This window comes from Catharus ustulatus, chromosome 6 (assembly GCF_009819885.2).
Source record: "Catharus ustulatus isolate bCatUst1 chromosome 6, bCatUst1.pri.v2, whole genome shotgun sequence".
In the NCBI taxonomy this organism is placed as follows: Eukaryota; Metazoa; Chordata; class Aves; order Passeriformes; family Turdidae; genus Catharus; species Catharus ustulatus.
The window spans coordinates 55,445,362-55,463,469 of NC_046226.1; the positions used below are offsets into that span (position 1 = coordinate 55,445,362).

The following is an 18,108-nucleotide window of genomic DNA, read 5'->3' on the forward strand; positions in this document are numbered from 1 at the left end:
CTCAGGGTGCACACCATTATTTTTAACAATAAGAGCAAAACCAGGGAGGATTCATAGTCACCTTTTCTTCTGTGTGCTTCCTGGGCACAGCTCTCAAGAGCCTCACACTCCTTGCCTTCCATGTCTGTTCCTTTTCCAAGACCTTTGGAACCAGTTTGGGGCAGCCAGTGCCCACCTTAGACCTGGCAGTGCTGCTGGGGCTTTCAAACCACAGGCAGGCACGGGGCTGTGTTGTGCAAAACCTGTGTTTAAGTACAATCAGCAGCCTAGAGAAGAAAAGCTGTCTTTACCTAGTAAGGAACTGTTTCCTTAGGATTAGCCACAAAAAGGAGCTGTGAGATCTGCAGGTAAATACAGCACAGCTGTGCATCAGCTGCAGGGAGGTCTCTGTTCCAAACCCCCACAGCAAAAAGCCAGAAGAATATCAAGGCAATGCACCAGGGCACTCAGGATTGGGGACACTCTATGGCAAAGGTTTGCCCTGGGCTTGAAGCCTCTGGAGTCTCACAGGCAGCAGACCCAGAGTTACAGCAAAGCTCCAGACTGGCACACAGTTTTTGCCAAGCTGCTGGGAATTCAGTGCTTGGCTGCTCAGCTGGCCCCTGAGGTCAAAAAAAAGATAACACAACCTGGTTTGGGTACAATAGTGCTGATTTCTGGCAACCTGAACACAAAATTTTCCACCAAAGCCAAGGGGCAGCTCTAGGAGTGGGAGACAGAATGAGTGTGCAGTGATCAGCCAGCCCCAAACACAAAGTGCATAAAAGCCCCCTCAAGGACCACGAGAACCAGCAGCTGCAGAGATCAAGGTGTGCAGCAGTGCTAAGGCAGAGTCACATTTCTGTACTTTGGTGTCCAAAGTTTAATAAACCACAGAACCATTAGGATGCAGGAAGTTTACAGACTGATCTTGGAATGGGAACGCTGTAGCTGCTCAAGCACCTTCGTAACATCCCAGTGCATTCCAGCTCCTCACTCACCCTTCCTATAAAAATCTTCACACAAACAAACACTTCAACACTGCTCTTCCCACAATACAAATACTTGGAAACACGTCTCTAAGGATTTTTCTTCCCTCCAAAATAGTCTCTTGCATTAGAGGAGAACAGGATTTCTGAAGTACAGCCCCAGTGCTTGCTCATTCAAGTTCATTGATTGGCTTTTAAGTCATTTCTTCCTCTTCTGCTTTAGATCTTTAGGCTTCTTAAATTTCTTCTGTTGCTTGGGTCCTCGTGTTGTTTCTAGTTTCCTTTTCTTCTCACTGGAAAAGAGGAACAAAACATTTGTTAAAAGTACACTGGATTCCCATCCAGCAGGGAGATTTTTGTTGTGAAATAGGAGCAAGGGAGAAAAAGCTAGAAACTTGGTGCTAGAAAAAGCACAAACAAGAGCCTGACTTAGATTTTATAGTGTCCTGAGATTCTCTAACTCAGAAGTTCTCAATTTTTAGCTCTCATCTTTGCTTTTTTCATCTGTCCTAAATGGGGCACGTGGAATTTAGAGTACCTAGAAGAGAAACTACCACTGATATTTTTAAACATTCAATTTTGTCCCTGCACTGGATTCTGATTCAAGCAAACACAACCGAATTCCAAGCTCTGATCTTTGTAAGCAACTGCTAAGATTCTCTTCTTCCTGGAAGGCTTTTGGAAACTTACAGCTTCCAGCATTCTTGGAAAAAGCCATGAAAGGGTGGAATAGAGATCCCCAAGGAAAAATATGGGAAGATTACATGCTGGGCAAGGCAGAATAAAGAAGATGGATGAAAATTGAGGAATTGCAGAAACACAGATATTTTCCAGGCTCAAGCTCACATTTGAAAGAATTCTTCCCTGAATTTGCATTTTCTCCAATGGCACCTCCAGGGGCTCTCACCCAGTGTTAGATCCCAAAGTAAATGGGGCAGTCAGGTGGAATGAGTGACCCAGAGGAGGACCCAGCTTCTGTGTGGGATCTGGATCAGCTCATCAGCAACAAAGTCAGAATTAAACAAGTTATTGAAGAGAGGACTATCCTTAGAGCAACACAGAAACATTGGGTAGTGGAGCTCACAGTTGCTCACACTCCAATTCCCCCAGGGAAAACTCCAGCACACCGAGTTCACTTAACCTGCATTTAACCCTTAGGCTTCACTCTTTTGGAAAACATTTTAACAAAGCCAGCAGGAAAGCCCAGAGAGATCTCTGGAACATTTCCACTTGCTTTACCTTTTCAAGCTGACAACAGAAGCGTTCTGTCCTGCTTTGCTCAGCACCTCGTCCCACTCCTCGTCATCCCCCCGGATAATGTACCTAAGTGGGAAAGGCCAAGGGAAAGTCAAGTCAAATTGTTAAGCACAAAGGAAAAAAACCACAAAAATAAGGTTTTTCCACTGTCAGGCACATGCTACCCTGCAAGCAAAGCCACTGTGGCAGCACCCAACCAAACCAGATTTGGGAAACACACATACAAAGTCAGGCAGGCAAAGCTGGCATGGGATGAATTAGTCTGGGAAGTAGTGAAGAGCTGCAGCTTGCTTTTGAGAAGAGAATTAAAGACAGTAATTGCTACTCAGATAAGCTCATGTCTTGTGGACCTTGTCAGGGTGTTTCAGCACCCTGGAAATTACACCCAGATTTAAAGAGGCAAAGCAGTTGTGTAGCAAAATGGAGTGACTGCTCTCCAGCTCAAGCTCTTGGAGATTTGGAATAGATAAGGCTTTGTCCACAAAACTGAACAATGTTGGACAAAGCCTCACAAGTTTTCTATAACCTGCATTAAAAAGCATTCAAAATAGATTTTTGTCTCTCTCTCTTCATGGAGGAGAAAAAAAATCTATTTCTGGGTGAGGGGAAAAAAAAAAAAGAAATACAGTCCAAAATTACAAGAAGGTATGTAGGACTATCAATGCTACAAAATGGAATTAATTTTAAAACATTCTGGTTGTATTATTTTCCTTATGTAACTGACTTGCAAGTCACTTCAAACCACGTCTGTTCTTGTCCTTTCTTCAAAAACATGAGAACCAAAGATCAAATAAGCTTTTATTACTTTTGCAAGATTTAACAGACATCAATTTAGAGCCAAGCCAGATGACTTTCCTGGGACATGAACACAGTGAACAGTGTTTATAAGACAGAAAGTGGGAGGGGAGAGAGAAGAGAGAGAATCAGTGGCATCTGTAGCTCCTGTTGGCCCAGAAAGACAAAAATCTGCTGACACTTAAGTAAAAGCTCTGGTTGGTTGCTCTATTTGTGTTGATTTGGTTTTTTTATGGTTTACCCACTGCTGACAACACAAACTAGTTCTCATTTACTGGTGGTTAACTGCACCTACAGCCTTGTGCGCAAATCCCGGAAAGACACAGTATTCCACCAGGAAAAACTGGATTTGAGACCCAGGCAGATGAATACTTACTGTGTAAGGTCCATTTCCTTCAGCTTCAGCACTTCTTGCTTGTGTTTTTCTTGGAATTCCTTTGCAGCCTCCTCCTGCAACAGAACAGCACAAGATGCATTAGGTCGTGAGGGCAACAATGACTTTGTAATGGGAGGAAAATGCCTTTTCCCACAGAGAAATCCCCTAGAACAAATACCAGCTGGCCCTGAATAGCTTCTCTCTTTTATCTAATTGCATTTTTACATTATTTGTACACACAAACTTGCAATTTTCTGTGAAAACCCCATATTGCAGCTTAAAGCACAACTCCAGGTGAACATAACGCAAACCTGTCAGGTTTTAACTCCCTTACAGTGCCAGATGTAGTATGGAACCCTTTCCATCCAAGAAAATTTAATGTTTCTGCCCTCAAGGGAACTCCCTGAAGTGTTTACATATGAACCAGGAATAAAGTTTGTTATTACCAAATCATCATTCAAAGATTTCAGCGTTGGTTCCATCACAACATCCTTTGTTGCTGCCATCTGCTCCTCCACAGCTTTTTCCTGGACTGCATTGAACAGCTGAAAATGAAATAACCCAACACATGTAAGACTTGGTTTTTAAAACAGTTTATCACCTCTACAATGAATTCCTAATGCCAGACTTCAGGAGCCTTGCTATCCTGAACCTTAGAGAAAAAGAAAATCAGGAACCATACCCAAAACTTTCCAATTATTTCACTGGATTTCATGTCTACTTCTAGATAACACTGGAAAATAATTTTATTTTTTTCCAAGGAAAGCTGAGATGCCACCAGTGCTCTGAACAATGGCTCAGGCAACAAGGATTGTCTGCTCAGCATTCTGGTGAGGGCACTCCAGCATGGAAAACCAGTAGATAAGCACTCTTATCTGGAAAATCACTACACAGAGTCACAAAGTGGTTTGGGTTGGAAAGCACCTTGAAGGTCATCCAGTTCCATACCCCCTGCAACGGGCATTAAACCACTGCCACACATTTTCCAGCTGGGATTTTCCCCACAGCAGCTGTGTTAAAGATGCCCAGTTCTGCTCCAGTTCTCTCTTAGAAGCCATATTTTCTGTTAACATTGGAATGATGGTCCCATGTGAGCAAACCTTGTCCTGCTGCTCCCACCTGAACCACTTTGCGGATGATCCTGTTGAAGAGCCCCATCAATTGACTGCTGGGCAGTTCCAGCTCCTTTTCCAGCTGGTCCAGAGATTTATGCTGCAGGCCAATCCCTAGGAAGAGGGCCTGAGGAAAAGACAGGTATTTCAATCGCAGAGCAAATCCAGACACACATTCCCCACTGCACTCCCAGGGTTTTCCCCACATTCTCCACCCTGTCCATACACACCGACTGTGCAGCAGAGAGGGAGATGTCTCCCATCTGGCTGAGGAAGAACATCCTGGCAATGGTGGGAACCATGTCCATGATGAGGTGATAATCCACCATGTTGCGGGAGTACATCTCCAGCCTCTTCAGGTCGTACGGGATGAACACTGACTCCAGCTCAGCACGGCTGATGGCTGGTGGGGACAGGAAAAAGACAGCAAGGTCTGGAATGTTCTTCCCAGGATCTCAGTGTTTAGCATTTATTCAGATATGTAATGTTTTTCCTTCGCCTTGAACAATTCACACTGGTTGCTGTAAAAGAGGTTTGCTCCTTTGCTGCACCAGAAAAACCTTCCAACCAACACAAACAATGAAACCCCACAAAACACAGGTACCAAGGATTCTCCTCTGTGGAACATCTTGGAAAAACAGCAAATTGAGGTTCCAGGCTCCAGCCATGCTCTGTCATGCACTTATAGCTGTCCCAGCGAGGGTACTCACCTGCTTGGGGCTGCTGTTTGATATTTTTGTTCTGTAGAATGTTCAGTGCCAAGGAGGGAGAGAAGGTGCTGAACTGGTAGGAAAGCAGGGAAAGGAAGCGCCTCCTAAAATCTACAGGGCAAGAGGACAAGATAATTATTCTGGAGGTCCACTGGGGTAATTTAACAGCCCAGAGGGTTCTTGCAGAGTCAGCAGGATCAGAGTCACCTTTCCAGAAGGCAGTGAGCCAAGGTTCCTGCTCAGAGTCCTCTTCATTGAGCATCTTCAGCATGATGCAGGAATGCTCCCCAGTCAGATCATTCTGATAAATAAGATACAGTTCTGTGATTCTGTGATGGATTTCCAATCACCCCATGACCCTTTTGCACTCTGTGCTCAGCTGAGGAAGGGAAATATCTTCTAAATCAACAAGAAATGCATCAACTCCTACTGACCACATCCACCAGTGGAAAACCTATGAACTTGGTAATTTGGTAAACCTCAGCTATTTTACCAATAACCACGTTAATAGCCCTCAACAGCTCTAAACTTTTATGTGCAAACTACTTGGATCCTCACATTCACAACCCTAAAACTGTACTCATTACCTACAGGCCCAAAGAACCAAAATTAACATAACCAAGCCCTAAAAGCAGCCTCATTCCTGCCCCAAACCCCTTCTCACAGAATCTACTGGAATACATGCCCAGGCATTCCAGCAGGGCAGGATTTTCTCTCAGGAACACTGTGGTACTTACAGGGGTCTGCCTCAGATAAACTGGCACAAATCCAGCACGCTTCCAAAACCTGGGAAAAAGAGGGAACACACTGAGAATTATGGAGCTGTTGACTACACAGTAATAAATTGTGGTTAAATGCAATTTATCTGCTGTACAAGGACAGCTGGTGAGGAGAAAGCACAAGTCTCTAAGACACCCCAACAATCAGTGCAAAGGAGCACTGACACAAAGCACAAAAAGCACCCACCTGAGGGTCCAGCTCAGGGGAGTGAAAAATTATGACTGTGATGTGAAAAATGCACAAACTTTCAAGGTGCTGTGAAAGGCATTTACATCAGTTAGGAAAACAACCACCAGCTCTGAAGTCAGCAGCACCTCAAGTTTCTGCAGGTCACAGGGATTAGAATTTAACCACTCTCTACCTATCACAGGCTGTTCTTACTTCTACACCCTGGAAAAATTGGGCAAGTAAAGCTCATGATCTGTTTAAGAAGGGCAAGATGTAACTGGCAAATAGAACCATGTCCTACTTGAGCAATCTGGGTGTCAGGCCATAAGACACCCCAAGATAGTCCAGGTGCTCAGCTTGTCTCTCACTCAGTTTGAGCAGCAAAGGAGGCAAATCTTTCCGAGGTGTCACAACCTCTTCTAATAAACCAACAGTCTGGAAAAGAAAGTGGGAATGGGTTAGCAGCAATCCCCATAGAAAGCTGAAAATTAAAGCTCTTCTTCTGTATGAAAATCAGAGTATTTTGTCCCTACAGAGTGGAGACTTACAGGGGAAATTAGGCAGCTTAGGGGGACAGAAAATAAAAAAATTCACCATACCTCACTGCTCACAGTTGTGATTTCTTTTGGCTTTTGAACTGTTTCTTCTTCCAAACATGGGAATTTGCCTTCATAGTACATCTGCAGCAAAGTCAGAGCTCTGCTGCCGTAGCCCATCTGTGAAAAAGCAACAACAAACTGTGAGCAAGCAAAATGAGGTCTCTGATTTTTAATACAGGGCAACAATGTTCTTCCCTTAAAACCCATTAACAGTGCAGACCTCACTCAGTCACTGCAAAAATACTTTTTTTGGCCACGTGGCAGCTTCAGGGAGAAGAACACTACAGAACCAGGGTGTCTGAAATCAGCACCAGCCCTGGTAGTTCAGGGGTGTGCAGTAATTCTTGGGGCTTAACTCTGGCACTCAGGAAATGCCAAACACTTGGTGATGTCACAGTAAATATCCCTGGATCTGGATTGTGTATGGCGGCTTGGGATGCTCCCATGCTGGAGCACTGGTTTGGTGCCGCGAGATTAAAATGCTAAAAACTGGAGGAACTGCAGAGTTTGCCTGAGCTGGCCTGGAGAGCCTTTTCCCACAGCTGGGTCCCTGCCAGGTACTTTACCCCCTGGTAATCCGGGTGAACCGCGATGCGAACGACGCGCCCGCCGGAGAGGCCCCCAAAATCCGGATCCTGGAACTGCACAAGGGACAGGAAGCCATTAAAGGACTCAGTTGGGCACTCTGGGAACACTAAATACATGAAGTACACCCTGAGTGCAGTGCACAGCCAAGTCACCCACCTGCTCTGAAACGGTCCAGGGAATAAGATCACCAGAGGCTTTCTTTCCCCTGGAGAGGCTGTTCATGATGGACTGGCGGGAGATCTCTCCCTCCATGCACACCTGCCAGCAAAGACACACAACCATGAACGCACACAAAATTGCTCCTTTCTCCTACTCAACTCTACCAGGATCAAAACTGACACTCAAGTTGTTCTCTTACCTGAACAACAGCCAGGACTTCTGGTAATGAATTCTGGGTGGGCGGAACAGGCGGCAAAAGGCAAAAGAGGTGATGGGCAGGGGCATCAGAGAGCATCTGGAGATCATTGGGGGAGTTCTGGAGGGTGAAGACACCAGAAAGATGAAAAACTGGCCAGAGAATCACCCTGAGAAGGGACTCATCAGGATTGAGTCCAGCTCCTGGCCCTGCACAGAACAACCCCAAGAATGGCCCAAATGTGCCTGAGAATGTTATCCAATGGTTATTCCATGAGGAGGTAGTTTCAAAGTCCAGCTAAACAATCTCTCTATTTTCCCAATTTAGAGCTATTAAGAAATCTGAAACTCATACAGTGCTGAGGGGTAGAGGAGCTCCCAGGCCAGCTCATGGCTGTCATACACCCAGACAGCAATCTGTTTTCCTCAAGGGAAACCTTGTGCTCTAACATGTGTTAACCTGAACTTCCTATTTTCATATAGCTCCTTACCTCCTAAGTACCAAATCCTACTTTTTTTAAGCCTCAGATTTTTAGAACTCAGTAGTTCAGCACTTCTGGACTTCCCCACTCACATTTACAGATCACCCCCAGTCTTGAAACCTTGAGATTAATTATTCCTCTTTTCAGTCTCATAATGGTGCTGTTCTTGATGAACTCGAGGCCACCAGCACATGGTAAAGAGAACTGCAAATGAGGTTCAGCACTGATAAAATCCTGATGAGCTTGGAGGCTCATTTAGAATTTTAGTCTCCCCCTTTTCTCAAGGCAAAAATATCCCAGACTATCTGGAAATCCAGTATGTACAGCTAGGACCATGGCAGACATCTCAGGGAAAGGAGAATACAGCTCTGTACAAAACGAGAAGCAACAGAAGCTGTTGAGAAATCTCAATCAGGCTGTAATAACAAGCACTGCTGTCCCCAGAAAATCCCACACTGAAATTGGGAATGAAATGGGATGGAGGAAGCCCAAGCCCTACCTTGTAGTGTGAAGCCACGTAGAGGGCCATCAGCCTCTGCAGGAAAACTTCTGATGCTCTGTGGTAACAAAAGAGCGTGTCTCTATTTACATAGTATCTAAACACTGGGATTAAGGAAAAAACCTCTGTGGAAACCCAGAAAAACCTTCCTGATGGTTAATTTTCTACATCTGGGCCACACACTGGCTTGTCTTCTTAGACTCCACAGCTTAATCGACAAGAATAAATGATGTTGGCCAGTGTTTGCAGCTTTCACACCCTTAATCTGTAAAGATAAACCTTTTATAGCTCCAGCAAGGGCTTCCCTTCATGCAACCCTTCCCTGAGTGTCTCTGCAGCAAAACTGGAGTTTGGTGATGTCCTGGCAACAAACACCACCAGTGCCACGAGAACTTAACTCCAGGAGTGAGGTCTCAGGGAAAAGATCGTGTGCTGGGCTTCTCCCATCAGCTACAGCACCAACCATCAATCATGCTGAGACACATTCAGCAAGGATACAGGTCACAGGTGTCTGGCAGAGGGCAGCCAGAGATGATCCTGGTGATGTTGAGGCAGTCCAAGCACAGGAGATCATTCAGCCACTTCTCCACGGGGTCCCCAGGGGCGTATCTAATGGACTCGTGCAGGGACACCTCGTGCAACGTGCGAGCTGCAAGGGTTGGCAAGGGCACTCAGTGCTGCAAGCCACAGCCAGACAAGCATCCCACAGGATCCCTGTGCTCCCAAGGGCTCCCAGATTAGAAAACTGTCAGTTGCTGATTTTTCATCTCTTAAAAGCCTTCCACCTGGAACCAGCAGAGTTCTGTCATTTCCCCACACAATCCCTTTCCCACAGCTGCAAAGCACATGGACGCATGGGGCAGCAGCTGGCAGGGACACACAGCCCAGAGGTGCTGTACCTGAGGTGAGCTTGGCAGTGGCTGTGGATTTGTTCTCTGCTGTCAGGGTCACCTGGCTCTGGGCACTCTGCTGGCGGAGCTGCTGGATGAGCTTCAGGGACAGCGACCGACCTGTGCCCTCGTACCTGGAAACCAGGACACAGAGAGCCTGAAGCAGGGAACCAGGCAGCCATCCAGAGCTCTGGGGAAGCCCCAGCATGCAGTGGGTGCTCCAGCCTTACCCGTTGATGGTGGAAGCCATGAACACCAGGTAGGGGCCCAGCAGGTTCTTCACCAGGGGCAGAGGAATGGCAGCAGCTTCGTCGATGACCACGAGCTCGGCCTGGCCCAGCTTCACAGAATCTGCAGGGTGGATGTACTGCAAACGAGAGGACACTGTCACTCACAGCAGCAGCCTGCCTGCAATCAGGGAAACATCAGAGTTCACAAAGCTGGAGCCCTGGGAAGCTCTTTGCTGTCCCTGTTCTCCTCAAACACCAAGCCAGAGACTGAGATGTGGAAAAACAAAGTCAGGAGAGGTTTATGCTGCCCTAACAAGGACTGGTTCACATCTTGTTTAGAACAATTTCATGTGAATCCATCTGCAGAGATGAGGAAAATAAAGGAAATCTAATCACTAAAACCTCTTCCAGCATTGCTTCTTTCACCTTCCCTTGCTTTTGTTTTGGGAGAAACCCACAAAGGAGCTTTGTAATCTACAAGTCATTCCCTGAAAGAGAGGAGGTGTTTTGAGGAAGTCACTCCCTACAGATCTGCCTTACAGGAAAACCCACCAGGATAGTTAGACATCACACAGAATGAACATGCTTAAAATCAAAACACTGGTAAAAACAACAGCCAGGAACAAAAACTGGAAAGGCAAGAATGCCAATTACCTGGATGGTCTGCCTGTGCTCCTTGAACACATTCACTCTGACCACTGCCTTGTTGAACTCTGGATTTAAGGACTGAACAATCTCATAGTCCAGGTGTTCCTGGAAAATAACATTTTTAAACAATATAAAAAGCCAAGATCCAAGAAAAAATAATTTACCACCATCATCATCAAAATAAGCTCAGACACTGTTATTTCACATTCTGATTAAAAATTCCTATAAAAGCTTCAAAGGTCTAAGAACTGGGAAATTATTTACTGATGTTAAAACCTGTTTCACAAAGAAACTGGTTTACCCTGCTTAGAAACAGAGAAAGCAATAAAACTCTACCATGATTCCTTTTTGGCAGAACATGGAAAAAAAGGCTGGTAGTAAATATATGTAGCCAAAAGCACAGATGAGGTGTAAAACCTGCTGGGCAGGAATGCTTTGAAAATACTGTAAAATAATCTGCTCCACTCACCTGATACTGCAGTGCATCAAAGCCTTTAAATATGAACTCAAAGAGAGTGTGAAGGTTGTCAGGGCTGGGAGAGGTGACAAAGATATTGGAGTAACTGCAGAGAAAAACAAGAGCTCAGTGGTTTTTAAGTACTAAACAGGATGGGTTTTTAATAGGAGGGGTTGACTTTACCTGATAACCAAAACACAGCAGATTCCTATAGACACTTATCTCAATTTATGTGCGATTATTTTGAGTTTTAAGAAAAATTTGACCAACAGTGTATGCAGCAATCAAAAGATACAAGACTGAAAACCAGGGATTTAAGATTGGAAATTACAAATATATTCATATCCTGTCATCTTGATTTTGGCTTTTTTTTAAACTCAGGGATGCAGGTAGGTGTGGGGGATTGGAGGGGGGCATCACTCACCCAAAAGCTACTGCTCCAGCAATGGCCAGCCCCAAAGCAGCAGATTTCCCTCGTCCTCTGGCTGCTGTTAATGCCACAGTGCTCCTCAGGGTCTTCTCAGAAATGGCTTCAATGAATTTTAGAACTGCTTTTGCCTGAGGATTAGAAAACCCCCAGAAAACAGCATTAGAGTTTCTCTCACACTGTGAGCTGCCACGCCCAGAGAACCTCAGCTTTGGCCAGCACACCAACCTGATCCAGGGTTTTGCAGCCATCCACCAGCACTCCCACAGGCTGTGTGTCCTGCAGGCTCTCCTTCAGCTCCCTCAGCTCCAGGTCCTGGGGCTGCAGGCTCTCCTCCTACGGGCACACAACAGGATGAGCCAAGGACATTACAGCACATCATTTCTACCTTTGTGGTGTCTTCTGACACCTTTGGTCAGGCAGAAAAAGGGATCTGGAAGGAAAAGTTACCACAAGAAGAATGTATTCCCCAAAAGCATGAGCATTTACATGGACAGACATGTATTTAACACTTAAATTCTTCAGGAGAATGGTCACAAAGAGATTCCTCAATCCTGACTTCCCCAGGATTGGAAGGGAAAAAAAGGGAAGAATTTTGCAGTATATAGTAATTACAAAATGGCATTGCTAGGAAAAACAGATTATACAAAGTGTTCTGAATAATTCCTTTTCAGTCTTTGGACATTCATGATCTTTGTTACACCTGTCACATGAAGTGCCCATGCAGGGGGAAGAACTACTGCAGCACCAATACCAAAATAACATCAAGACTTTCAGAGCCAAATCATAAACTTGGACACAAACACAATTAATTTTAGATAGAAATTAAGGCTAATTTTCCTGGTTGTCACTTAAAAATCCAAAGGCATTAGCCTCTCCAGCCAACAGATAAGCATTTGTGCTGCTGTCAATGTTATTCTAACGATAAAAGGAGATTGGTTTTTGTTTTTTTTAAAAGCAGTGTCCTATTAAAATAAAAGTTTTGACCATCTCTGACAGAACCTGTGTTGGTTATTTCTTAGGCCACATAGCACAGTTCAAATGCTTCAAGATTTCTGTTTAAAACTGGCCCCACTTTACTGCAGTCCACAACTGGAAGTGATAAAAGGATACATTTCTAACAGTGCAAACATGTGTCTGGATTTTCCTCAGGGAATTCTTCCTGGAATGTGACGTGTAACTCAGAAATTGAAACAACTGCCAGGGCTTCCAGCTGTGTCCTGAGTATGCAATACACTTATTTCCAAAGTGATCTCCTACCCTCCAACTGCCAAAAAAGTATTTTTATTGGTCTTGTCCCACTTGAAATCCCTCCATGCAACCACAATCAAGCTCCACCTCACTGGGCCAAGCAGCAGTACAGGAAAATTCATAAATATGGGCAAGCACAAAAAGAGATGGGACAGAAAATTAAAAAAAAAATAAACAGAGTATAGAAAAAACAGCTCCCCAAGCCTCACCCACATAATTTTTGCAGAATGTTCTGCTTCCTCTCTGCAATGCCATCCTTTGATATAAATCAGGGTGAAATAAAAACATTCCCTGTTTTCAAATCTTTAACACCCCATGGTCAACTCAGGAATTTCTGCCAGGGAAGAGGGCTGGGATGTCTCACTGACCTGGGACCGAGGGGGAACAGGAGTGATGTTGGCAGCGTGGCTGGAGATGGGCAGGATGTTCAGCTGGTCATCGATCACCAGGCAGGTCTTGCACGAGGCCAGGGACAGAATGAACCTGAGCAGGCAGAGAAAACTCAGTTAAAACACCAGCACCACTCCCTGGTGGTTCATCTGAACTCTCTTCTAAACACAGAACATCTACAGCTACCCACAGCCGAGCTGCAAGTTCAGTTTCCAAAAAAAAGCCTGTTCCAAAGCAAACCTGTGAGAAGTTTTCCTATCAGGAATACCCAACACTGTTCCTGGTGCTTTTCTTGGGCAGAAAGCCCAGCTCCTTTGCACTCTAAAGTCACTCACCTCTCATTGAACCTCCCCACCACATCCTGGTGAGCCTCTGTCCTGTACCGAGAATGAACATCCTGAAAGGAAAAGGGAAGAAAACAGAAAGAAAATGTCAGCCTGGAGAAGGGGCACCAGTGACCGTGACATTTACAGGGTTGTGACTCCTTCTTTCCTACTCCTGTCTCTCTGTTTCCAGCCACAGCACATCCCAGACAGGACTTTGTTGAACAACACCCACATCTGCAGCATTTCAGAAATGCCTGAGTGCAACAAATCCCATCATAGTTGAATGAAGGAGCAGGAAAGATGATGGAAGGAAGATAACAGCCAATGATAAATCAATAAATCCCCACTCAGCATCACCTCCAGGTAGCTGCTGGTAGAGAACAGACCCATTGTGGTGCACATACCATGGTCATTGTGTAGAGCTGCTTCAGGGAGTTCATAGTTCTCAGCAGAATCACCACAATTCCACCACCTTCCACTGTCTCCACAGTTCTGGCCAACAGGTTTGGAGTCAAGGCTTCAAAATCCTGGGGAGAGAAAAGAACTTCAAAGCTGCCCAGAGTCCAGCAGAGCTGCTTGATCCTACTGAAAGGCATAGAAAACCTAAAAACTTTACTCCTCAAATTCACACTTGAATTTGCTCTGTCCTGTTACAACTCCTTCCAATGAGGCCACACAACTTATGAGGGATAAGTGAGGCCACCAAAACTGAAGTGACAGAAGCAACAAATCCTATTCCTGCAACATTTCAACTGATTATTGCAATGCCCTTTTGGGAGGCAAGTAATTCTTCACCTGAAGGACACACATCCCAAAGGTGTTTCCGAGGATCTTGTGGGTTTCATTGTAGTAGCAGTAGCGGATGTTTGTGGCTGCTATGAACAGCTCAAAGGGATCATCATCCTTGATGTTCAAAGTTCCACTCTTGATCTTCTTCTGGAGCTGTCTCATCCTCTTCTTCCGGTGGCTGGAGAAAAAAATCTACATGAGTTTTCTTGGGAAAGGGTTTGAGAAAAGTGTGTTCAGGCTGAGTCTGGAAGTCAGAGCTCAGTTCTAAATATGACTGAGGTTAAACAGTTGAGGAACCCAAGTTTTGAGGTTGAAGAGGTGAGGGGGCGTTTGGTCCAGGGCAGCAGAGTCAGTGCCAGAGTACAGCACAAAAACCAGAGGTACTTTCTGCTGGTGTCAACTCTATTATGGAAGCAAAGTTTCCATCCTGGAAGAGCAAACTTCCCCCAGCTCCTCCAGGAACAAACCTGGTTTCCTCTCACGACCAAACCCCTCAGCCTGCAGCACTGGCTCCCCAGAGAGCAGCAAGACACCAGGAGGATCTCTCACCTGCTGAAGCCCAGCTCTTTCTTGTAGCACCACAGCACAGAGGGCCTGGCCTTCACCGTGGCCTTGGACAACATGTGGTGAAGGATGACGACCTGCCAGAGCACACAACACTCACAAACCGTTCTGAGGGGAACATCAAAAAGCAAAGTGTTTTTCTAAACTTAATTTTACAGCTGTATTTCCACTGTGGAGAACACAGAGATCCCTTGGCATGAAGCAAAGCCGTGTCTGTGCCTTCTCCAGGGCTGCAGGACACTGGACATGACCTCCTGTCTCCTCAGCTCCCTTCTCTGGCAGAACTAACACTGGTAATTCCAGACTAAACACAGTTCCTAGTGTTTGTCTCTTATGGATAATCCATTCATATGGATTTTCCACAAAGTGTTTCAGTGAAAACACGGAACACAACCAGACCTGGGAGACATCAGAACCCATCAGTAAATAATGCCAGCTTTCTTGTACTGCCACCTGAATAACTCATTCTTTTCCCAATTTTTTAAAAATAATTAGTTCATTTTATTTGCCCACAAACTGAAGGTAAACTAATTATCAGTTATACAGCAGTTAGAACAGAACAGCAGCAGGGCCAGGGCAGTGATTGCTCCCCTCTGCTCAGCACAGGGGAGAGGCCACACCTCAAATCCTGGGATCACTTTTGGGTCCCTCACTGCAAGAAAAACACTAAGGGGCTGGAACATGTTCAGGGAAGGGAGTGGAGCTGGGGAACGGTCTGGAGGACCAGGAGTGGCTGAGGGAGCTGGGAAAGGAGCTGGAGAAAAGGGAGCTCAGGGGGGACCTTCTGGCTCTGCACAACTCCCTGATGGGAAGAGGCAGCCAGGTCAGGCTCTGCTCCCAGGAACAAGGGACAAGAGGAGAGGAAACGGCCTCAGGCTGTGCCAGGGGAGCTTTAGGTTGCATAAAAGGCAAAATTGCTTCCCTGGGCAGGCTGTCAAGTCTGCATCCCTGTAGGGATGTAAAAGCCACATAGATATGGCACTTGTGGACATGGGTGAGGCTGTTTTGGCCTTGCTGGACTCAGTGATCTGGGAGGGTTGTTCCATCCTGAACAATTCTGTGATTCTGTGAATTGACATCCTAAAACATCATGGGTTTGCCATGCTGTTCCTCCCCTCCCCACTCGAAAAACACAAGGCCAGAGCATCTGAAGAAAAACGAAATTAAGAAAACCTAATTTCCTGCACACAGCTTCACGGAGTAGGTTTATCTGCGAGAAAACTCAAACCCCAGTCCGAGAGAGAAACCATCACAGCTCAGGGCAGAACTGAGGGGAAAAAACTTCCAGTTGGCCAGAAAAATATAATATCCTTTGCTTCAGTTTAAAAAACCCAAACCAAACACACGAACTCCAGCCTGCCCTGAATGTCCTTTGATGTTCGCGAGCTTCTCAGACAGGAGATGTCTAAAGGAGATCTCACACACCATTTCCAACCTCTTTGCCCCTATCAGCTCCCTCCTCCTCAGGCCCCATTGCTCTGCCTGGGGCTGTGAGTGTTTAATTCCTGCTGGAGACAGGGAGGAGCAGGGACTGAAGGACGGCGGCAGGCCCGGGTGGATCTCAGCACCCACAGCCCCGCACCCTCCGGGACGGCGTTACCTGGTCCTTGCCGCGGTCGCCCACCACCACGAACAGGCTCCGCTGCCGCTCCGCCACGCCATTCTCGATGAGGACGCGGATGCGGTTGTCCACCTTGCGGCGCTGCATGGCTGCGGCTCGCGGAGCTTCTCCCGCTGCTCCCGGAGCTTCTCCGCGGCTCCGCTGCCGGCCCCGCTCCCGCCGCACCACGTGGGAGCCACGTGGGGCCCGGCGCGGGCGCCGCGCAGCGTGGGAGGACCCCGGGGCTGCCCCGCCGGCCGCCTGCGCGACGCGCACACAGAGCTGTTTCTAAATCACAGTTGGGACAAACACACGTTTCTCTGTTGGTCGAGCTTTCAAGCAGAATAATTGAATCTAGCTGTGGAAATGGGAAAGGACTCTTGTGCCCAGCCGGCTTCCACCATCCCTGCGAGACACAGAGCAGCCGCTTCCTCCCACAGCTTTTTCTTTATTTTCCTTTCTCTTTTTTTCTTTTCTTTTTCTCTTTTTATTTTCTTCTTTTCTTTTCATCTTTTCTTTTCTTTTCTTTATCTCTTTCTTCCTTGCTCTTTTCTTTCTTCCTTTCTCTCTCTTTTTGTCTTTCTTCCTTCCTTTTTTCTACTTATTTTTCTTTCTTTCTTCCTTTCTTTCCCTTTCTTTCTTCCTTCCTCTCTCCCTCCCTCCCTGTAAAAGGGGGATGAACCAAACTTCACTCACGATGGCAATACCAATTTGATTTAAAAAAAATAAATAATGCTTTGTTCTAACAACATGCTGCCTGTGAGTCCTCCAGGCCCGTGGGCACAAAGAGCAGGCCTCTGATTTCATAAAGATAATTCCATTTCTACACCAGCAAACTCTGAATCTGGGTGACCTTTGCTCCTGGGGGGAGAGACGACAAAAAACAAATTTATATCAAAAAAGGGCATTTGGAGCCAGTTTCCCCAAGAAAACAAGACTGCACAGAGAAAACAGAACACACCCAGAAAACAACAAATCTTCAGGATTCATTATTACAGGATGCTAAATGAACCCCCAAGAAATATTAGGAATCCTGCTCCTCTGTAAGAATAGGGAGCTCCTAACAATTAAGCTCTGCGTCTTAATAAATCCACCAGAGCTGTTTGAAAGTTTTCCATACAAAATCCCAAGCTGCATAACCGTGGAACAGCAACAAGAAAATGATTTATCAGCCTGAGCTGAAATTCCAGTGATGTTTCAGAAATACAGAATTTTATTCTCAAACTGACAGTAAAGCTATTCCTAACCTATCAATACCAAAGTTGAGCCGAGCTATTTGCATAGATGTATTTATTCTTAGCTTTTAATACTGCCAATTTTTTTTAAACTTGAACATTCAAACAATGAAGTATTTAAAACCAGGTGACAGCGTAGGAAAAATTTGTTTAATACCACTGGATGTATTTGGGGTTGTTTTAAAATATAACAAAAATATGATAAAAATACTGAATTAATAATCACAAAGGCTGTAGAACAATTTTCTTTTAGGTGAACCCAGTTAAACCCAGCCACTGAGACAAAACCACCAATGCAACAGAAATGTAGCAAAACAATCCCTTTAGGTACGAAATATTTGCTTCAAAGGGAAGGACATAAAACATTTAAATAGATTTATTTTTCAAGTGTTTACATAAGCCATGGACCAATTTGTTTCCAACGTTGAGTTAAAGAACTGCAGACATATATACAGGTATGTTTAAGGCCATCAGAAAATTTAAACCTGACAACAAACTAAAAAGTCTCAACACTTATTTTATGTGCTAGAAGCATTACTAAAATTAATTCTAAAATCCAAGAGCTTCAAAAGAGGAAATACTTTTTCATTTGATAAAAGTCTAATGGATATTT

General features: G+C 45.3%; 1 protein-coding gene across 1 annotated transcript; it reads right to left on the bottom strand.

The window, feature by feature from the left end:
• Positions 1–633: 633 nt before the first annotated feature.
• On the bottom strand, positions 634–16,450 carry NAT10 (N-acetyltransferase 10). The gene is made up of 28 exons (XM_033061502.1): positions 16,261–16,450; positions 14,646–14,737; positions 14,103–14,274; positions 13,712–13,834; positions 13,317–13,378; positions 12,960–13,074; positions 11,569–11,676; positions 11,338–11,471; positions 10,926–11,019; positions 10,463–10,561; positions 9,809–9,945; positions 9,588–9,712; positions 9,187–9,337; positions 8,689–8,785; positions 7,712–7,828; positions 7,510–7,611; positions 7,332–7,406; positions 6,766–6,882; positions 6,468–6,601; positions 5,956–6,004; positions 5,426–5,519; positions 5,219–5,329; positions 4,739–4,911; positions 4,516–4,635; positions 3,843–3,941; positions 3,397–3,470; positions 2,208–2,291; positions 634–1,261 (listed from the first exon to the last, which is right to left on the bottom strand). Exons 1-28 carry the CDS (start codon positions 16,366–16,368, stop codon positions 1,168–1,170), a joined length of 3,060 nt encoding a protein of 1,019 aa, XP_032917393.1. The 5' UTR covers positions 16,369–16,450; the 3' UTR covers positions 634–1,167.
• Between the last annotated feature and the right edge of the window lie 1,658 nt (positions 16,451–18,108).

Excerpts from the sequence above, each read along its gene's own strand:
- NAT10 (XM_033061502.1), bottom strand. The coding sequence starts at position 16,368 with ATGCAGCGCCGCAAGGTGGACAACCGCATCCGCGTCCTCATCGAGAAT. Across the intron at positions 7,829-8,688 it reads ACGTGGCTTCACACTACAAG|AACTCCCCCAATGATCTCCA; the intron begins GTAGGGCTTGGG and ends TTCACCCTCCAG. Across the intron at positions 5,520-5,955 it reads TTTATCTGAGGCAGACCCCT|AATGATCTGACTGGGGAGCA; the intron begins GTAAGTACCACA and ends CTTATTTATCAG.